At 57.4% G+C, this 18,988-nt stretch overlaps 1 protein-coding gene across 1 annotated transcript; it reads right to left on the minus strand.

Annotated features, from left to right (window-relative positions):
* Positions 1-523: 523 nt before the first annotated feature.
* On the minus strand, positions 524-18,414 carry KDM8 (lysine demethylase 8). Its single transcript, XM_084883116.1, has 8 exons — positions 18,164-18,414; positions 16,437-16,959; positions 14,237-14,403; positions 12,350-12,482; positions 7,123-7,167; positions 2,435-2,584; positions 1,599-1,691; positions 524-1,527 (listed from the first exon to the last, which is right to left on the minus strand). Exons 2-8 carry the CDS (start codon positions 16,929-16,931, stop codon positions 1,363-1,365), a joined length of 1,248 nt encoding a protein of 415 aa, XP_084739242.1. The 5' UTR covers positions 16,932-16,959; positions 18,164-18,414; the 3' UTR covers positions 524-1,362.
* Positions 18,415-18,988: the final 574 nt, after the last annotated feature.

An 18,988-nucleotide genomic window follows, 5' to 3' on the forward strand; every position in this document is an offset into this window, starting at 1 on the left:
CAGCAGGACCTCTTTCTCCACACCTAGTGTGGATTTTGGACAAGTTGCTATAATTTAGAGGGAGCTTTGTCCTAACGGCATGTTTTTGAGTATCAGTAAGATTATAGTACTTTTTTTTTTATTCCTCTCCCAAGGACATTTTTTCATGGAATTTTTTAGAGATGCATCGATTGGTTGCCTCCCATATGCACCCCAAGCGAGGATGGAACCCACAACCCAGGTACATGCCCTTGACTGGGAATCGAACTCACAACCCTTTAATGCTCGGGCCTGAGCTCTGACCACTGAGCTCACCAGCCAGGGGAAGCCTGTACTTTTATGACTGGTTTGGAAGAGATTACTGTTTACCTCACGCCATGGTGTGACCAGTGTCACTCCCGGCAGTCCTGCGTAAGTGGCACCATGGGGTCTGGTGGCCGGCAGGCAGGCTGGGGCGTGTCTGGTGTCAGCTGCTGGGATCTGCCTGCTGCCTGCAGTCACAGGGCTGGGAAAGCTTTAATGGTCAAACACAAACACCACACTGTTTTATACAAACAGAACCAGCACATTTATGCAAACGAGTACATGTACACGGAGAGCCTGCCGTCCGGGCCTCTCCCCAGAGAGCAGTAGCTGGCAGGCTGCAGCCCCCGGGCCAGGAGGGGCTGCTGGGCGCTGGCGAGGCTCCCGTTCTTGCTTTGGGACAGCCTCCTGGGAGGGCGCCAGGGAACGCACCCGCTCACGCTGAGACCAGCGCAGTCCCCGAGGCAGGTCCCACCTCAGCAGTGACAGCACGAAACGGAGCTCGGCTGGAGTGTCGTCCTGCTAGGCCAAGGTTGCAGGTTCAATCCCGGTCTTGTAAGAGTCAACCAGCGAATGCATATATAACAAACTGATGTCTCTGTCTGCCTTCCTCTCCAAATCAATGAATAATTTAAAAAAGAAACCGCCAAAAGGAAGAGTGTCCCTGGACTTCCCATTGCCCAGCAGAGTCTGAGCCCTTCAGCAGGCTGGCAGGCCTCTCCCGTGACCAGGCCACGCCCACCTGCTCCAGGGCCTGCAGGCCACGGCATGGAGAGGCCCCGTCATGGCAGCTGTGTGACAGGCACGACTGCCCAGCTCTGCACACGCTCCACCTCCCAGACCCCATGAGGAGGACCAGGGCCCCGTGTGCCAGGTGGTGACACACTTGCCCAAACCACACGGCACTTAAGCAATGGGGCCGGGTTTGAATGCAGGCAGCCAACCTCAGAGCCCAGGCTCTGCCAGGGCACACGCTGCCCGCCATTTCCCAAACACGTCAGGCCTGATCATGCCCACGCCTCGCCGCCCGGCCCGAGTGTCCTGGGCTCCGGCCGCACACGGCTGGCCGGGGCAGAGCAGCTACGACCACCAGAAGCTGACGGAGAAGCTCAGGTCCAGGGCCCGCACGTAGTGCCAGTGCTTCGCCGGGATGAACAGCAGCTCTCCCGGGCACAGGATGCAGGACAGGAACGGGGCCTCGGCGAACCTGGGGAACCTCTCCAGGTCGGGATTCTCCACGTCCACCTGCAGACACAGGGAGTCAGTGCCCGGTCTCCGGACAGCGGGCGGGGAGCGGCAATGCCACACGGTCCCACCTGGCTCGTGTTATGGAGGAGGTGCGTGTCATGAGGATACACAGCTTCCGACTCCTGCGGGGAATACAGGCGGATGTACTTCCTCCCGAGCACCTGGAAGAGTGACCATCAGTGAGCCGGCTGCGACCTCACCTCCCGCCGCTGCCCCACACTGACTGCAGGTCCCCGAACCCACGTCCTCCCTGCCCCTGCACCTTCCACACGCCGCTGCCCACACCAGCCAGCCCCGTGCCCGCTGCCCATGTGCTGAGTCCAGCGTCTGTCCCTCCAGGTCCACTGCAAACCAGCGCCTGTCGCTGTGGCAATCGCTGGCACGCTGTGATGGCCACCGTCCTGGTGCCTCACGAGGACCCGCTGTGACCCCATGGGGGGGGGGGGTTCCCCCACCACAGAGCACAGGGCCGGTTCACAGAGCGCAGGCTGAGCGTGTGCAGGGGGCAGCCCCTCTGTGCACCCATCGGCCCGGCTGCAGGCATGTCCCCATGGGTTCAACCCTGTGCTTAGGAGGCTAAGGCGGCTGCGCTTCCGGGTCTCAGGAGAACCAGGGGCGGAGCAGCTGCTCCTGTGTGGGGGGTTCTGGTAGGGAGGCCTGCCAGGCAGGGGCAGGAGGGGAGGCGGCAGTGAGGCGGTGTGGGGCCGCTGTGTGGGAGGGAGGCGCTGGGCCTGAGATGAGCCGGCCGTCCAGCCAGCAGCCCCACACGCCCCAGCTGGTGCCACTCCCGCCTCCTGTGTCCACGGCCCGGTCGGTGGCTCGGCGCTCTGGTGTGTGAAGGTGGATAACGGTGGGCCGGGCTGGCCGGGCGCGGGAGGCGGCAGGCGCTCTGGAGGACTCCCACCTGGGCCAGGAAGTTCTGCTGGGGATCCTGATGGAGGGGGGACACGGTGCCGGGGGGCCCGAACCAGGCGTTGATGGTGATCTCCTCCTCCTCCCCGTCGCCCAGGCAGCAGTAGTCAGGGATGCTGATGTCCTGCTTCAGCTCCGGGATCTGCGGGCGGCAGAGCAGACCCGGGGGGTGAGGCCAGGCCGGGCCACCCCAGCCTGGAAGTCACGTGACTACCTGACAAGGGCCAAACACACGCTGTCCTCCCGGGTGACATAGGACCGGACCCACACGTGCTGGACAGGGATTTAAAACTCAGTTTGAAAAATACAATCCCTAGGGAAGAGCTATGATGTTGTCAGACTTGTTTCCTTTAAAAAAAAAACCTAACTCCAGCGCTTCGTCTTTGTACTCAAAGATAAACCAGTCCAGGCGTCCAGACATTTTCACTCAAATGCGCTCATCTCCCCTGAGGCTGCAGAGGGGGCTCAGGCAATCTGCATGAAACTAATTTCTTATAAATGTGTCTTTAATGGGCTTGATTCACCTTTACAGAAAGTTAAACCAATTGGTAATTTTCATTTTTTTTCTTTCAGTTAGTAGTTTTCTAAAGAGTTAATTATTTTAAAGAATCAAGTTTAAGAACAAACAAAAAGAAAATGGGCCTGACGATCGCAATACCTCTGGAGGGGGCGTTCCCAGATTTACTAAGAATGGTAAAGCAAGGACAGCCGGCACTTGCTCAGTAACTTTATAGAAGACCAACAGACCAGACACCCTCCTGAGCAATGTGGTGAGGAAGGGTGAACGCACACAGTTCACAGGCACACGATAAGGATCCCAATACAAAGGACAAACACGAGATAACACACACGGATGACTGAGAGATAAAGGCGGGGTTCAGTCCCTTCAGCAAAAGACCCACATGCGATGGCATCGCCTCCCACCGCTGAGGCTGCAGAGGAGACGGACCAGCGTGGTGAGGATGTGGGGAAGGGGCGCCCACGCCGGGCTCTGTGCCCTCAGCGAGGCGGGCCTGGCACACCTTCAAAGCCTGCGCGTCTGGCAGGTGGAAGCGAACTTGCCTCCTGCAGTGTGGGGGCTGCGGGCCTCAGGAGGCTGTGATGTTCCCTCCAGGAGGCGGCTGCGAGAAAGCTCCCTGCCCGCACCACGGGCGTCTGCCATCTTGTCTGACGTCAATGGTCTGATAAGATGTACGTTAACTGTCCCCTGGGCTGCTTCCTCCCCTCTCCACCCAGCCTCCCCAGCCCACGCCCCCTTTGGGCAGAGCAGTCTGACATCTTTGCCGCAGGAGGAGGGTGGAAGGAGGACATGACAATCAAGGCGGCTTCCTCCCTTAGAAAGCCCAGGAGGGCGCACCGCAGCCTCCGAGGCCGCACGCAGGCTGGTTCCGGGCACGAGAACCCCTGAGACAGACAGCGGCGCTCAGCGAGTGAGGGAGACCGCCTCCTGGACATTCCTGCTGCGAGCCCAGCCCACTGATACTCAACCCGATTCCTTTATGGCTGTAACACGTGTGACTCCTTCCCGGCCCAGGCTTCTGTTCCCCTGAATGTCCCAAAGCCTCAGGGCACTGCCAGGCGGGCAACCCTGGAGGGCAGGCAGGGCGCTGCCCTGGCCTCGGAAAGAACCAGCCAGCAGCTCCCGGTGCAGACACCTATCCCCAGTGAACCCACGGCCTGGCCCGACCCCCAGTCCTGGCCCCTCCAGCCCACCTCCAGCCCCACCGCAGGGAGGTGGGTCCCTCAGAGCCCGGGGGGGCCAGCCTGAGCCGCAGCCTGAGAGGGATGGAATGGCCGAGACCGCCTCTGCTAACGACCCAGGTGCTTTCGGAGGCAGGGCCTGGTCTGAAGGCGCCCGGTGTCCTCGGCAGGGAGACTGGCCACGTTCCTGCAGGGCGGCCACTGCGAGTTCGGGCGCTGAGCACAGCTGGAACGTCCCGCAGGCACCCTGACCATCACTGCCGTCTGCGGTTAAGTCTGCCTCCAGCAGCCGGTGTAGACACAGAAACGGGTCTGCGGGCACTGCCCTGGGCGGAGGGAGAAGGCCTGTTGGAGGTGAAGTTTTCGGGGATCACCCCATACCAGGCCCATGGAATACTGAGCCGCTCACTGGTTCCTGATGACATCATCGGGATTTCCGAAAGGTGATTGGGTGATGTTATCAGCGCACTGGCCCATGATTCAGAGATCTTAAGAGAAAATACCCCCCCATCCAGGGGATATGACTTATAGTTAAAAGCAGGCCCAGTGCAGCAGCCAATGTACCTAAGCCCGGGTCTCTGGGAGGAAGTCGGAGAGACAAGAGGTCTGGGTGGGAGGCCCTGAGCCCACGTGGGCAGAGAAGGCGCGGGGAGCGGCGCAGAGACCGCCAGCCCTCTGCCCGCATGCCGCCCACACTTCCCACCCGCTCCGAACACAGAGGTGAGAACGCCCCTGGGGACCCCAGATAAAGACCCTGGGCGAGGCCAAAACATCTTCAAAACAATCACAAGCCGCCTTCTCTTAGGAAAGCCTCCTCATGTTCTAGTCCGATGGCTGCTTCGGGGCAGGGGCCAGGATTCCTGTGGCTCACAGGAGGCCATGCCCCGTGTGCCGGGGTCTCAGCTCACTCAGTAGGGGGCAGGGCAGCCTGCTCTGTGCACCCATCCGCCTGGCTGCTGATCTATTAGAACCCCCTTCTCCTCTTAGCAGGAGAGTTAAGGAGGCAGGACCTGTGAGCCCTCGTAAGGGAGGCCTGGGGAAGACAGCCTGCCCAGCCCTCTGTAACTTGGGGGGGAGGTTCCAGGAGGCTGGCGCAGCCCCTACTAAACCTGGGACCCCCCACCCCGCCCGTCAGAGAGGCAGCGAGGACAGTTGGCTCCCAAATCTAGGCATCTCCCTTGACTGCTCCCGTCCCCTCAGCCTGGCCACCCACCAGTGTCCAGGCGCCAGCACCCAACCTGCTGGAAACACCGCCCTCCAGTCCCCCATCACATTCAGAAGACTGTCCTTCCTCACCTCACCCCCCTCACCCCCTCTGCTGCTCCTGCCCCCTGAAGGTGAAAGTCACCCCTGTTGCTCTCCTCCTGCCGCCCTTGTCGTACCTCCTCACATGGCTGGCCACTGCTCACTGGTCCCTGCTCCAATGTCACCCCCAGACACCCTCCCGGCGGCCCACCCCACCCCCCAGAGCCCGCTCTCCCGCCAGCCTCCTCCTGGGAGGCCCTTCCTTCTCTGGGGCCTCATCACCGTCTGAGGGGACGGGCTCAGGCCCCCGGGGTGGGAGGGACTCTGTCATCTTAGCCCCGAATCCAGGGCAGAGCCCATGCTCGGCGCACAGGGGCCTGCCGAGAAGCCCGCTCCCTTCCCGGGACAGCGGACGGCGCTGGCAGCGGAGCGCACCCTCACTCCTGCCCCTTCCCTTGGTTCTTGTGTGATTTGCATTTAAAAACAAGTCTGCCTTTTCTCATTATGACGAGCGTACACACTGATCCTAGATGTGGAAACTACAGAAATGAGAAGGAAAGACCGCCCAGCGCCCACAGACAATCACTGCTATCTTCTGTGGCACTTCCCGTCCTCAGCACAGTAGGAGCCTCCTTTACCCAGTCCTGCACCTGGTTTTCTCACGTCCCACAGCCAGCAGGTCCCAAGTTCCCAGGACCGCTTCGTAGGCTCCAGTTTGACGGCTCTGGAGCCCCGTCACCCCGGGCCCAGCCCCCGAGCCCCGGGAGGGAGGCCACAGTGCTGGGGCTCCCGGCGATGCCCATGCTGGCCGGGCCGCCTCTGCTGTCTGCTCACAGGCGCTGAGCTGTGACAGCGGCACCTCTGCTCCCTACACAGTGCCCCCCTCACCCCCCACCGCCCCATCACCGCCCCTCACAAGCACCCCGGCTCCCCGGCTCCCTAGCAGGTTCTGTTGGAAGCACCGCCTATTACTAGGAACCCTCCTGTTAAAAACCTCACAGGGCTCCTTGTTTTCCAGATAAATCTGAGTTATTGGCCTCATTCAAGGCCCTCCCATTCGGCCCAGCCTCCCTCCTCACCTGCTCCCTGCTCTGCAATCCCAGACAAACCCGCCAGGCTGGCTGATGTGCCCTCTGGCCTCTGAGAGGCACTGCTCGCTGGGAGCGCCTCCTGCCTCTGGCCTCAATGAGCCCCTTCTCCCAGCTGCAGCCTGCGCTCCCTTCCTCATCCAGTCTCAGCACGTGTGTCCCGGGGCCTTAAACCGGCCCCCAGGGCTGGGTACCCAGGGAATCAAACCCCGCCCTGCCACGAGCCAGCCGCAGGCCCAGGGTGGGGGGCCTTGCCGGGGGTCATCTGAGACGTGGTGAGGGCAGTGCCAGGACCTGCCCAGAAAACTGCTGCAGGGAAGGCAGCGACTCGCTCTTCCTGGGCCAGGTCAGTCTGCCACCTTTGCCTGCTGCCTGGGACTCCTTTTCCAGGTCTGACCACATGTGATGCTTGTGGATGCCCCCCTCTCCCCCGCCTCCCCTTGGGCCCTGGGCTCAGCACACCTGGCTGCTCCCCTGCCACCTGCTGGTGAGGAGGGCGATGCACAGGGTGCCAGTCTGGTCTCTACAGGGAGCAGCACCAGTGGGTGGCAAATGAGCTGCTACCCTTTGCTGCCCTCTGGGGTCAGAGCCCAGGAAGGAGCAGGGTGGTTGAGAGCGAAGGGCAGAGGAGCAGTCTCAGACTTACCTGGTCAAAGAGCTGGTGCTGGGCCAGGTACCCGACGTCCCTCGGCTGGTCCGTAGGAGGAAAACCAGAGGCGACACAGAAAGCGCGTTAGTGGTGCTGGGCGCCCTCCAGTGCTACTCCTGTTTGGCTGGCTCTCAGCACCCGCGTGCCCCTGCCCGCCCCGGCAGCCACCCAGAGGGCCCTCCTCGGTCCTGCTGGTCCCCTCCTCGCTCCCATTGGCTGATGTGAACTCAGGACTGGTGCTGCCTTTGCCAGAGGTTGCTGGAGTTTGTCAGCCTGTGCCCACGGCTCAGTTAACTCAAATTAAAAAAGAAGGGGCGGGCCCTGCCAGGTAGCTGAGTTGGTTAGAGCACTGTCCCCATACACCAAGATTGTGGGCTGGATCCCTATTCAGGGCACATACAAGAATCAACCAATGAATGCAGAAATAAGTGGAACCAATTGCTGTTTCTCTACCTTCCTCTCTCTAAAATCAATGAAAAAAGGGCAGATACGTTGGTTCGATCACTCCTTTCTGCCGGGAGCCGCGGAGTCAGCTTCGCTGGTCTCCCCTTGCGTAGTCGTCAAGCCTGCCAAGTCCGAGTCTCGCACAGAGCCAACCGCCGCCAAGGCTCTTCTGCGGAGGTCTGAGCTTTGAAACAAACGAGGTGAGTCGGAGAGCCCTTTGAGCCAGGGGGACGCAGGCTGTCATGAGATCCACCACCAAGCGCCCTGAGGCTCTGGGTTTGTCACGATGCCACTGGGAGCAGGTGGATGCAGCCACAGATGCCAGCCAGCGAGGGTGGAAGAGTGTGGAACCGGAGGGCGGTGTCCACAGGGATCTCAAGACCTGGTGTCCACGCCCTGCGAGGAAGATTTCTGCCGAGGCATTGAAGAAGGCATGGAGAACTACCTAAGGTGCTGTTCTCAACTGTGGGGATGGAGTGACTGAAGCCATGGCTGAGCCAGGCAGTGGCGAGAGGCTGCTTCGGTAACCTTTGGTGGCCGGACTCCACAGAGGAGACTATCATTCGGAAATGCCATCCTGCGAACGGCCACACTGAGAAGAGATGGACAAAGAGGTCAAAGGGCCGTGGACAGTTCGGAGGCCGCCGTGAGGTGTTTGGTGGGAATGGCGGCTGGTCGTGGAGGGGACTCCGTGGCTGAGTGGCTCTGGTGGCAGTGGGGGTAGTAGCTTTGATGGAAGCAGTTTTGGGGGTGGCGGAAGCTACAGTGATTTGGGCAATTACAACACTGTCTTCACATGCTGGACCCATGAGAGGAGGAAGCTGTGGGGGCAGAAGCTCGGGCCCCTGTGGTGGTGGGAGCCAAACCACGAAACCAAGGCGGCCGTGGTGGCTCCAGCAGTGCAGGCAGGGTCAGTTACTGCAGGAAACAGCGCTCAGCAGGGAGGAGGGCAGAGGGCCAGGGACCAGCGGCCGCCAACCGAGGGCCGCAGACCACTGGTGGTCCCTGAGGTCTGAGAGGCTGGCGACCGCTGGTTTAGACAACACTCATGTGGAAGGGCAGAAACCTCGAGGGCTGTGCTGTGACTAATTGTGTAACAGGTTATCTTAGCTTCTGTTCTGTGGAAAGTGGAAAGCATTCCGACAAAGGGTTCTGATGTAGATTTTGGCGCCATGCTACTGATTGCAAAATGGAATAGTGGGATCATGACACCGAGTGGATGTGTCTTCCATTACACGTGCTGTGTGAGCTAGTCTGCTCTGAAGCCATCTTGGTAAATTACCCCAACGGTGCGACAGGGAATCACTTCAGAGTGATGTCAGGTTCCACCTGAAGCGTGTTTACAACCTGCTGGGCACAGAAGCCAGTGTCTGCAGAAGCCCTGGCGTGCTGAACCCACAGCTACTGCGTCGTGGCCTGGAGTTCACCGTTAAAAGGGCCACCAAGCAGTCATGGAGTCTATTTGGTTACTAACGATTGTTGGCATGTCCTGTGCGATACAGAAACACTGAATTACGGCACCAGATAAAATTACAGATGGGAATGAAACCTGTGTAGCATCCATTACCATGCGTAATCAATAAACAACTTAATATCTCTTGGAGAAAAGAATGAGGGGGATGATTTAAAAGTATAAAAATGGAATCATATTATATGTATTACTTAGAAATCTTTTTTCATTTAATACACCACGAATCTCTCTTCAAGTCAATACAGACGTGTCTGACTCATTCTTTTGATGGATACATGCTTTATTGACAGATACACCGTTATTAACTCAGCTCTCCCCCTACTGGTTGACATTGTGGTTGTTTTGCCCATTTAGGTTGTTTGCTAGTGTTTCAATCAACAGCCTAGTAATCTGGTCCTTATACTCATACTAGAGGCCCAGTGCATGAAATTCATGCACGAGGTGCAGAGGGAAGGCTCCCTCTCAATGCAGCCTGCACCCTCTCCAATCCGGGACATCCCTCTCACAATCTTGGACCGCTGGCTCCTAACTGATCAACTGCCTGCCTGCCTGGTCACCTCTAACTGCCCCCACTCCCTGTGCTGGCCTGATCGCCTCTCACTGCCCCCTGCTGCTAGTCAGGTTGCACCCAACTGCCCCCTCCCTGCTGGCTGGGTGGCTCCTAACTGCCTCCCGCCTCTGCTGACCTGGTCACTCCTTACTTCCCACCCCTGCTGACCTGGTCATCCCCAACTGCCTCTCTTTGCCGGCCTGGTTGCCCCCAACTGCACCCCCTGCTAGCCTGGTCGCCCCCAACTGCACCCCCACTGCCAGCCTGGTCATCCCTAACTGCCCCCCCCCCCGCTGGCCCAAAGGTCTGCCCCCTCTCCCGCCAGCCTGGTCACCCTACACAGACTGCTGTTCAGCCATTTGGTTGCTCCTCACTAACCCCGCTGCCGTCCTGGTCGTAGGCAGCCATCTTGTGAGGGTGGGGGGTTAATTTGCATATTACCTCTTTACTATTTAGGAGGATACTATGTCCAAAAGCAGAACTGAGTCAAGGAGTATGTGCTTTTTAAATTTTCATAGCTTCTGCCAGGTTATTTGCCCCAAAGTTAAATGATTTAGCCTCTCTAGCAATTAATGTGAGCACCCATTTTCCTACATCTTTGGGGATTATCATTGTGTGAAAAGGTCAGTTTTACACACGGAGGGCTTCTCTGCAGGTGCCTGTGCCTCGGTGAGGATCCACTTGGGGAATGGAGGAACGCCAGGCACGCCCTCAGGCTCCAGGGTTGAGTTGGCTTGGCCTCAAGCTCTGAGGCTGAAACGGTGCTGAAATAAAGAAGTTCCTCCAGGATTCCTCAAAGATCTGTCTTTCTGTCTCTCTCCTTCATCCTCTCTTCCTTCCCACAAACAGTTCACAAAATGCCAGACCCTGTGCTAAGCGCTGGGCAGAGCCAGAGGTGAGGTGACCTCTGCCCCCTGGCGCAGAGGACACCGGAGGCCACGGTAACTGAGCGCCGAGCCATGCTTGGAGCTCCACGTGCTACTCTCACAAGCACCCGGAAGTGCGGTAACTTCTCACTAACCCCACCGACCCCAGCTAACAAGGGTCAGGGCGCTGGCGATCCGAGAGGTTAAGTAACCAGCCAACGACACACAGCAGCCAGGGCCGTGCTGGATGCAGTGCTGTTCTGCCTGAACCCCAAGCGCACATCCTGACCCCACACCCTCTCTGGTTCCGCCTCTGCCGAGCAAGCAGGCTTCCTCCCCAGCCCTGCGGGGGGCATGTCTGAGCAGAGGTGGACGAGCGCTCAGCGTGTCTCTAGCCCACAGCTCCCTTCTCAGGCCTCCCGGTGACAGTGAATGAGCAGGGATGGGTCGGTAGGAACGCAGACACAGGAATGGGAGGACATCTGTGAGCCGAGAGCCGTGGAGGGGGAAATGTAGGAGCGCAGAGATGGGGTTGGGAAGGGTCCCGGTGGTCCGTCAGGAGTTCAGTCACAGGGTGAGAAGGCCGAGAGGAAACCTTAGCCCCACGGTCACCGGCCTGGACCGCCAAGTGCAGCAGACCCATGACCAAATCGGTGAGAGCTTACAGAGCCCGCGGGCTGGGGGTGGGCTGCCGGGGCTGCGGAAGAGCTGCAAAGCACTGATGCTAACTGCGCGCACCTTGTGAAGACCTTGCCCACCAAAGTGTGGGTGAACACTCCTCCCCTGGAGGGTCCGGCACCCACTCACAGGCTCCCCTGTCCCAGCCAACAGGGATGGCTCAGGCCCTGGGCAGACAGGCTATGTCCTCTGGCACCGGCCCCACCAGTAAGAATCTGAAGGACACCGGGTGCAGTGGCTCGGGAAAACAGTGTGGCGGTTAGCTCCTCAGAGGGTGAACACAGAGCTGCAGCGTGGTGTCACCAACAATTCCACTGAGTATATTCCTAACGGAAACCAAACGATGTCCGCACAACACACGAATGCTCACAGCAGCACTGCTCTTCTAAATCCTCACCCGGGGATATGCTTTCATTGATTTTTAGAGAGAGTGAAACATCAATTGGTTGCCTCCCCTATGCACTCCGACTGCAGACTGAACCCGCAACCTAGCTTTGTGCCGACAGGGAATTTAACCCACAGCCTTTTTGGTGTATGGACGATGCTCCAAACGACTGAGCCACCTGGCCAGGGCTCCAGCAGCATTTTTGATACCAACGAAAAGTACACACAACTCAAATGCCCAACAACTGATGGATGGATAAACACGTGGTCTGCACACAATGGAATATGACCAGCCATACAAAGGAATGAAGGGCAGCACGGACAGATGCTACAACCTGGATGAGCTTGGACATGAGGCTCAGTGACAGAAGCCAGGCACAGAGAGCCACATGCTGCCTGACTCCACCTACAGGAAATGCCCAGAACTGACAAACCCACAGAAACAGCAGCAGGCTAGCAGGTGCCTGGAGATGGGGGAAAGGGAGTAGCAGAGACTATTACTTAGTTTGGGGTTTCTTTGGGGAGTGATAAAAATGTTCTGGAATTACATAGTAGGGATGGCTGCACAATCTTAGAAAATACTCAAAACATTGAAATGTACATCAAAGTTTTTGAAACGAGCCCCTCATGTCATGTCATGTGGCCACCTGTCTACCCAGCAGCCTGCCTTCCTGGCTGTGGCCACCTCTGGATAAGCCGCTAGGGATCCTACCCTCTATGATAAGACTCTTAGAGACTGGCTACTCCCAACCCTCCGGGCAGTGCACGGAGTTTATGTGCCCAAATGTAACGTGTCCCCCCAAAGTATTAGGAAGGAGTCAGAATGCACACCTCGTTCAGGACGTAGCTGTCGATGAACTCACCGACCGTCATGAGCCTCTGGGACCATTCCTCGTCCGTGTACCTGGAGCCCACTTCCACCGGGACAGTCCGGCAGCCGGCAATCTCTTGTATGTACTCCAAGCTATTAGAAAACAGACACGCCATTCCGTCACTGCTGCTCGTGCCGGCAGGGCCCGCTGCTGAGCCCGAGGGACGCTGGCCTCCTCTCAGCATCACCACTTGCGAAGTGGAAGCTGCCACCCCACTGCACCGACCAGACCACGGGCAGCGTGAGGCTCCGCCCACCGGGCGCTGGTGGCTTGGCAGACAGACCCAGTAAACCTCATCTGCCTCAGCCCTCCCAGGCCGCTCTGCTTACAGCTGGCCAGGAGCCTTCTCTCTGCACGCCTTGTCACTCAGCTGAGTAAATGGCCGGCAGTACAGGGTGGAGACGTGCCTGGTCTCAGCCCTGGTGGCCCGGCATTGACTCCAGACCCTGCGGCAACAGACCTGAAGTTACCTAACCTCGCTGAGCCTCTGTTCATCACTGCAAAATGCTGGTGACAACTGTGCGTGTCCCGCAGGAACCAGGATAAAGAGGCTGAACATGGCAAGGGCCTGTCTTGGCGCCTGGTACGCAGTGAAACATGTACCATGCCGACACACTGCAAACATGCAACACTATTGGCATGCAGTGAACATGTACGATGCCTGGCACACAGTGAAACATTCTGGGCACGTATGCTGCATGCTTGCTGGGACGTGAGCTGCTGCAGTCAGAGCTCTGTCCTCCTCTGTCTCAGGGGAGCCACTCCCTGCACATGGCTACCACCATGACAGGCTGAGTAGCTGACCCTTCTCTAGAGACCCTTCTTATTTCCAAAAAGGTGCACAGCTAACCTGTCCCCAAACCTGAGCCTGAGTCTGAGCCTGAGGCGGGCCTGCCGGCCAGTGTGAAGAGGAAGCAAACCAAGAGCCGAGGTGCCCACAAAAGGGGACAGGCTGTGTCTGGGGCTCTTATTTCTCCTCCCAAACCTCAGCGCCCTCGAGGAAGTGCACAAAATTCCCGAGATCCTACAAAACTGCGTAGGAGACTTACTCCTGGACTGTCCCTGAAGCCCGCACTAAAAACAGCTTCTGGCAAGCATTTGGGGGGGCGAGAGTCTTAGATCTTAGTCCAGAGCTCTGACTGTTACTGAGGATTTTTAATCCTCACTCGAGGATTTATTTATTGTTTTTAATCCTCACTCAAGGATTTTTTTATTTATTGTTTAAAGTATTACATGTCTCCTTTCCCCATTTTTATTTTTTTAATTTCAGAGATGAAGGGGGAGAAACACTGACGTGAGAGAGACACATCAATCGGTTGCTTCTGTATGCACCCCGACCAGGGATTGAACCCGCAACCTAGGTGTGCGCCCTGACCAAGAATCGAATCCACAACATTTTTGTTGTTAATCATCACCTGAGGGTAATTTTTCCATCGATTTTTAGAGAGAGTGGATGGGAGGGATGGGGAGAGAGAGTGAGAGAAACAACGTTATGAGAGAGACACATCAACTAGTTGCTTCCCGAATGTGCTCTGACCAAGACTGGGGACCGAACCTGCAACCCAGGTATGTGCCCTTTCCCTGCAGCCTACAGTGTGGAGGCTGATGCTCTAACCACTCAGCACCACTGACCAAGGCTGAACTCACCGCCTTTTGGTGTAAGGGACGTGCCAATCAGCTGAGCCACCAGGCCAGGCTGTCAGCTCTTGTTTAGCCCTCAGCCCCTCCCCAGGGCCTGGTGGTGCCGTGTCCAGGGGCTGTGCTACCTGGGGGTGCTGGGGAAGAGTGCAGGGACCTGGGAATGCTGAAATGGAGGGAGGACCTCCAGCCCTCAGCAGCCACCCACCTCCACTTCTTCATGCACGGCCAGTGGTCAGCCACACCTTCCAAGATCACCGGCGTCTGTGGGACCAAATGATGCTTCCGGAAATGCTGCAGCGACGGACAGCGAAGCCGGGGGACTGCTCTCTCTGACCGCAGATCGGGGATCGAAACATGGCCGTTCCTGGCCTTCTGTTTAAGATAAAACAAGCAGGTGGCAACCACCCAGGAATTGGCATCAGTGGTGGGAGAGCTTTGGGGTCATTGGTAACAGTAATAGCTAACATTTATTATCATCATTACTGCAGCTGCTGCTCTTCACTTCTAAGAGCAAGCTATTTTTTTCTTTACCAGGTCATTTCCAATGTTTGTTCAATTATAAAAGTAATATGTTGCTTTCACAGAAATTCTGCAACTAAGGAAAACTTCCTGTCCCACACTCCAACATCTAACATATGAGCACTCTTTCTCATTCTCTAGTTCCTTCCCCACCATCTCACAGATGCACTGCTGATCCACGGGTAACATACTCATGATGAACAAGCAACTCTGCCCCTCGTGTCCAATAATTTATCGAAAACAGTTTCCCCGATACCACCAGTCCTTGCAATGTCCTGGGAGTGTTTGCATCATAATTTACTTAATCATTTCCCAACTGACTGACCTGAATGAGTTACTGACCCTGAGCTTCAGTTTCCTTCTGTTAAACTACTGGGAGATGAGCTCTGCGTGTGAAGGACCCAGGATGACCGCCTGGCGTGTGGCAGTGTCCTCTGCCTCCATCGCTGGACCCCAGCCAGTTCAACACATTGGAGCAGCGGCAGCAGTGCAGCTGACATCCTTACATGCAGCGGTAGGACCTGCACCTGCCCGTTCTCTTCGCTGTCACAGCAGGCTTTATGTTCACACTAGAGGACCAGTGCATGGAAGTCATACACGGGTAGGGTCCCTAGCGGCTGCTGGCTGGGGCCTTCTTTCGTCTGCGCCTCCCCCGGTGATCAGCGCATGTCATACCAAGCGATCGAATTCCCAGCCGGTCAAACTCCCCAGGGGGCACTTTGCATATTAGGCTTTTATATATATATATATAGATGTCCCTTGTCAAAGAGGCCTTCCCTCAACACCTCCCCGAAGCTGCCTCCCCCCACCTTTTACAGCCTCACTAGACTGTCAGCGCTGGGAGGACAGGGCCTGGGCCCTTCTGTGCCATCACCGAGCGGCTGGCTCATCTGGGCCACTGTTGGTGCTCAATAAAGCTGCTGAGAAACCCCTCTTACAGGCAAGGGAGCAGAGGGGGCCCAGAGGGACTATGACACTTGCCTGACTCACAGGCAGTGAATGGCAGTGTGGGAGCTTGAGCCCAGGCAGGCTGGCTCCGGGCCTGAGCTCTCAGGCCCTTACCTATTAGCATATCCATGGGCCAACACCTCCCACACCATGAGAACCACCTTGGCCACGAAGCCACCTCCACATGCCCTTGGGACAGACTTAGCATGGGAAAGGACACTGTAACACATGGGTCAAGGGCACAGGTTTTTGTCCCTTGATCTACATGTCTGCCCTGCCCTCTCCAAGGTCAGTGTCACACCATGTACTTAGCTCTAAGGCACCCTTGACAATGCTGGGTACTGAATAAAAGCTCGTTTAATAATTTCACAGCTAAAAATGACTGCCTGCTTTTGCATTTTTTAAAACCAAGATACTTTTTTATAGATGTTTCCTCCTTGTGAGCAGACTTGCCCAGAGGTCTATGTCAGAGCTGGGCTCCGAGGCCAGCTCAGTGAACCATCCTTTGCCACGTGCACTTAAATACCAGAGGGGACACGTGCAAGGATCTACAGGGCGGGACTGACCAGCCACCTGACCAGCAGAGAGCTAACTGTGGTGTCTCCCAAACTCAGCAGCACAGACAGAGGCAGCCAGGAAAGTGGGCAATACTTCAACCAGCTGACCAAGAAGCTGAAGGAGATGGGCTGGCTGGCTGCCCTCTCACCCACACCATCCCTGAGCCGTTTCTCTCAGGAATGACAAAGCTGCCACCCTCCCTCTCCCTAAAGGACCCTGGGGCTGCAGAAACTGGGAGAAGAAATTGAGAACCGAGATGGAGCTGTTCTATTTCCCAGTTGATGGAGATGCTATTTTCAGCCAGAGAGGTGACCTGTCACTTCCAGAAAACAGGGCTGCTGGGCTGTTAGGTGTGGTCGTGGACAATCCCGCCACAATACCTTTAAGTGGGGCTGCTCCGGGGCCGGGCTGTGGGCAGGCCTCTTCCCGGGGAGGAGGTGCGCCTGGAGGACGGCGGCCACTTTAATGAGGATGTCGTTGAAGATGGCCGCTCCCATCAGCAGGCCCATGTCGCAGACTCTGAGGGCTGCGGCCACGGTGGTCGCGTCCCCGGGCGCTTCACACAGACACACGGCTTTCAGGAGGCAGCCGAAGGCGTACACCCGACGCCAGTCTTTGTCCACGTCCTGCCACAGCCCGGTGTTGAGTTTCTCCCAGGAGTAGTCCAGGACCACCTCGCTGGTCTGCAGACACTCGCTCGTCCGGCCCCCGTAGAAGAGGTCGGCGGCCTGCTGCAGCAGCAGCACCACACTCCTCTCCACGCTCTCCCCGAGGTCCAACCGCAGCTCCTCTTTCGTGCGGGGCAGCAGCGCCCGGAGGGCCCCCCAAAGGGCCCCTGGCCCTGCTGGTGCATCTCGGTGGCTGTCTTCTGCCATCAGGCCCACTGCCAGCTCAGGCCGAGTGCTAGTGGAGGAAGAAATGAAAATCAGCAAACACCATGAAGGACACTTGAATCCATACAATTCTCGTTTTATAAAATAAAACTGTGATGATATCCAGTAGCCAACATGTCAACCACTGAGACTTAGAAAATATATATGTATATAGAGAGAGAGGGAGACCACATGCAGACTTGGTCCCCTGTAGGTTCCTACACTTCTCCTTTACAAAACACATCTCATGTGCATGTGGGAGGGTTCTTCAACAGTGGATTCCTCTGCTAGGCATAAACTCTGAGGGCAGGGCCCGGTCTGTCTGGGGTCACCACTGTATCTGCAGGGCCTGGCACAATACCAGGCATGCAGTGGGCACAGGATAAATATGTGCCCGGGAAGAATATTTATCCCTCTTCTCTGGCAGACCTATCCAACCGTCTGCCACCTGCAGTGACCACTGAAGGGGCCCGCCGAGACCCTCAGGCAGTGTTTTGTGTTCGAACAGCCCTGGAGTGTCTTCTACAGCAGCTGTCACATGTAGCACTAATACCTGCTTACACGTCTCTCTCTAACACTAGCTTGTGAGCTCTTCAAGGGCAAAAACATCGCTCTATTGATACATTTCCCTGGAACCTATAAGCCATCCGGCTTGCAGCAGGCACTCAACGAAGGCTACTGAAAAAGTGAGATCTTAACTTCTCAGGAAGAAACCTGACGACAGAGTACCATTTGAAACTGAGGTCCTTATGACTGACTTAGTTTTAAATCCTCGCTCTAGAAACCCTATCCCTTTCTCTCTATATACTCCTCGGAGACCCAGCCTTTCCCCTGGATAAATCAGGACCCGCCTCAGAAGGCAGTAGCCTGGGCCTGACTAATGGTGTGCCAGTGCCCACCTCTGGCCGGCTTAGTTCTGAGCCCTAAGGTGGAATGACCTCCTGGCTATTTTCCCATGAGACCGGACAGAGAGACCCGGAAAAGACCTCAAAGCTCTGAAGATCTGAAGAAAAGCTTCTTTCCCCTCACCTCACCTTCTCATCGTCGGCACCCAGCACAACCGGAACCCCTAACCCACGGTGTCTCGTGCCTTTGCCGGACTAATCTATAACCAAGTTCCTGCTTCGACTCTCGTGTTTGGTGTTTGGCTCTGCCTGCACTGGGTGGACGGGCTCTTTCTGTCGCTGTGACCCCAACTCCTCTCCCCCCAGACGGCTACCCCTAAAGTGACTTACCAGTTTTTGCATCCTGAGGGGCACAACGCGGTACTGATGCCGAGTTAGCTCCTACCGAGTGGGAAAGCCCGGTCCTTAAGGCGCCCAGCGCGCGGGCCCCGCCGGCTCCCTCCGGGCGCGGCCCCTGCCCACACCCTCCCTCCATGCCGGGCCTCACACCCTTTCCCTTCCCGGCGCCGCTCCCGGGGCTCCTCTCTGGAGGGCCATTCAAAACCCTGCGGTCCAAACCTTTCCAGCCCGCCCAGTTCCTGGCCGGAGACAACGCCGATTGGCTCGGCAGCTACCGGAAGAAACAAAAGATTGCGCAGGCGCACTAGAGTCAAATCGAGGCGACACAAGAACTGCGCAGGCGCACAACACCTTGGCTTGCAAGCCTGCGCAAAATTCTGAAATAAAACCACTGCCCAAGCTCAGGGCCTTTCTACCCACCGTTGCTCTGGAGACTTGGAGCGCTGCGACCCGGCATTCTCAGAGCGCATGCGCTGGTTCTGTCGCGTCTCCGACGAGCCTTCCAAGGCGCGTGCGCGAAGCTATCCTCTCTGGATTGGTTCCTTAATCCAACGCCTGCGCAGCTCTCCCCTCCTCGTGGGAGGAGTCACTCCGCCCTCTCGAGTAATTCCAGCGGGGACTCGTTCCTATTGGTCCGTACCGCCCCCGCCCCGAGATGTCAGATTTCCCCGGGGATGTGTGAGTGTCGCCTCGCACTGCTCCTCGGGTCGGACGGAGGGCCTGGAGGAGCGGTGGGGGCCGCCGGCCTTCCCGGGGTAAAGGCCTGAGGTCGCAGGCCGCGCACAGCTGGGCTGCTTCAATTTTCTTCCACGTGGG

Source organism: Pipistrellus hanaki (assembly GCF_964339955.1).
Source record: "Pipistrellus hanaki genome assembly, chromosome: 4".
Classification (NCBI taxonomy): Eukaryota; Metazoa; Chordata; class Mammalia; order Chiroptera; family Vespertilionidae; genus Pipistrellus; species Pipistrellus hanaki.